General features: G+C 34.6%; 1 protein-coding gene across 1 annotated transcript; it reads left to right on the plus strand.

The window, feature by feature from the left end:
• Nucleotides 1-250: 250 nt before the first annotated feature.
• On the plus strand, nucleotides 251-2094 carry LOC108365598 (uncharacterized; the record flags this gene model as incomplete). Its single annotated transcript, XM_017619664.1, has 3 exons — nucleotides 251-344; nucleotides 463-632; nucleotides 1785-2094. Coding segments are annotated over exons 1-3 (574 nt in total), but the record flags the coding sequence as incomplete, so codon positions are not given.
• Nucleotides 2095-2100: the final 6 nt, after the last annotated feature.

The following is a 2100-nucleotide window of genomic DNA, read 5'->3' on the forward strand; positions in this document are numbered from 1 at the left end:
AGTATCGCGATATTTATAGACTGTGTAGCATGCAATATTGATGGATCGTGATCCATATCGCAAAATTTTTAGACATTTTGAAATCTGGATCGCGGATCGCAGTACTGTCAATAAAGATTGAACGTGTAGCATATTTCGTTCGCGATACGTCAATACGTGTGTATTTCAAAATAAAGTGGAGATATAAATGTTAGAGGCGAAACGTTAATTATTGGATTAATTATTTATTTGGCAGTGGTAATCTTTAATAATGTCGGACGACGAAAGCGCACATATCCAGCCGGCGGTGTTGGGATTAACGAATGACCAAAGGTGTTTGAAGGAGTTTATCCTACAATTGGAAAGTATGCCGGAATTGTGGGATCCTTCGACCAAAAGCTACATGAATAAAATAAAAAGAACGGCCGGACATGAGAAATTATTACTAATCTTAAAAAAAAATTAATGATAACGCCACTGTAGGTGATGTCCGAAAAAAAATAAATTCTTTACGACCAAATTATCGCAAGGAATTGAAAAAAATTATTGACTCCAAGCGCTCCGGAGCTGGTACAGAAGACGTTTATATTCCAAAGTCTTGGACATTTAACGCTCTTCACTTTTTAAATAAAAATGAGAAGCCTGTTGACCTGGTAAGTAAATTTGTTTTAAAGATTTCCTTGAATTCTACTCATACTCTAGTGAATACCTAGTTATAAAGGTGGAAAGAAAAGAAATTAGTATGTAGATTGTCTGTTGTTTTAAGTGAAAACTTTTATTATTCTTTTTTTTCATATACATAAGTGATAAAAATTGAGTGGCAAAAGTTAGCATCTATATTCGTCATTGTAATATTTGCAAAATTTGTCTCTTATAGTTTTGGCACATCTTGTTGAATTTCGCGCCGAACTGCTTTGTACGGTGGTTAATTGAAAATTATACTCATTGGAATTTGGTGCCTGATAATTAGAATCTTTTCTCATTAAATAATTGTGCAGATAACAACAAGCTGCTGTCACTTTTGCGGCTTTCTGCGGGCTGAGACTTATGGCTTTCTGGAAAACTCCAAATTTATTGGCGAGGATACCAAACGCACACTCAATGACACATCTAGCCTTCGATAACCGTTTATTAAACAATTGCTCTTCTTGTGATACTCTTTTTTGAGGATAAGGCTTCATAAAGTTAGGGCCTAGCGCGAAAGCTTCGTCTCCTATAAAAACATATGGGAATGATTCCGAGGTGTTTGGCAATGGTGTCCATTCCGGTATATTTAAACGATTTTGTTACAAACGCTCCCAGAATTTAGTGTAAAACAAGACACCACCATCAGACACGCGTCCATTGCATCCAATATCAACCATGACAAATTCATTTTTAGCATTCGCAATAGCCGTAAGAACGATACTGTATGTTCCTTTATAGTTATAATATAGCGCTCCCGAACCATTTGGACGCTTTATTTTTACGTGTTTCCCGTCAACTGCGCCGATGCAGTTATAAAAATTATGTAATACACGAAATTCATCAGAAACACTTCTCCACTCTTCTGCTGTACTAGGCATCTAAAAAAAGAAATTTGAAATCCATTTTATAAATAAAATATAAAATTAACTCTCAGTTTCACCAATCAATTTTAAAATTTATCAGACCGTTAAAATTTAAAATGACAAATTTTCCGAACTACATTTTATCATTTTAAATTTTAACAGGCTGATAATTTTAAAATTGATTGGTGCAAACGGGCATAAATGTAAAGAATTAAAATCAATTTTATTAATTAACAATAATTTTCTTTCTTTCAGAACCAGGTAGAATCGCAAAATGTGGACGAATTGGTGCAAGTTGAGGAGCAGACAAATAGAGAGGACTTATCTAACACTTCCTTTTCATCTATTAGCGAGTTGGCTCCTCCTCGGAAAAACAAAAAAAATTGTGCAGTGGGTAAACAAAACGAGCTAATTGAAACGGCATTATACTGGAGTGAAAAATTAGAGCATCTTAATCCAACGCAGCGTATGCTAGCTGAAAAAGGAATTAATGATATTTTATTTGAAGCAGAACTGGGTAACTTGAGACGTAACTCTGTTAAAATAATTGTATATCCAGACGCTTGCAACA

Source organism: Rhagoletis zephyria, unplaced genomic scaffold, assembly GCF_001687245.7.
Source record: "Rhagoletis zephyria isolate East Lansing unplaced genomic scaffold, Rhagoletis_zephyria_1.1 Rzeph_scaffold_01926, whole genome shotgun sequence".
In the NCBI taxonomy this organism is placed as follows: domain Eukaryota; kingdom Metazoa; phylum Arthropoda; class Insecta; order Diptera; family Tephritidae; genus Rhagoletis; species Rhagoletis zephyria.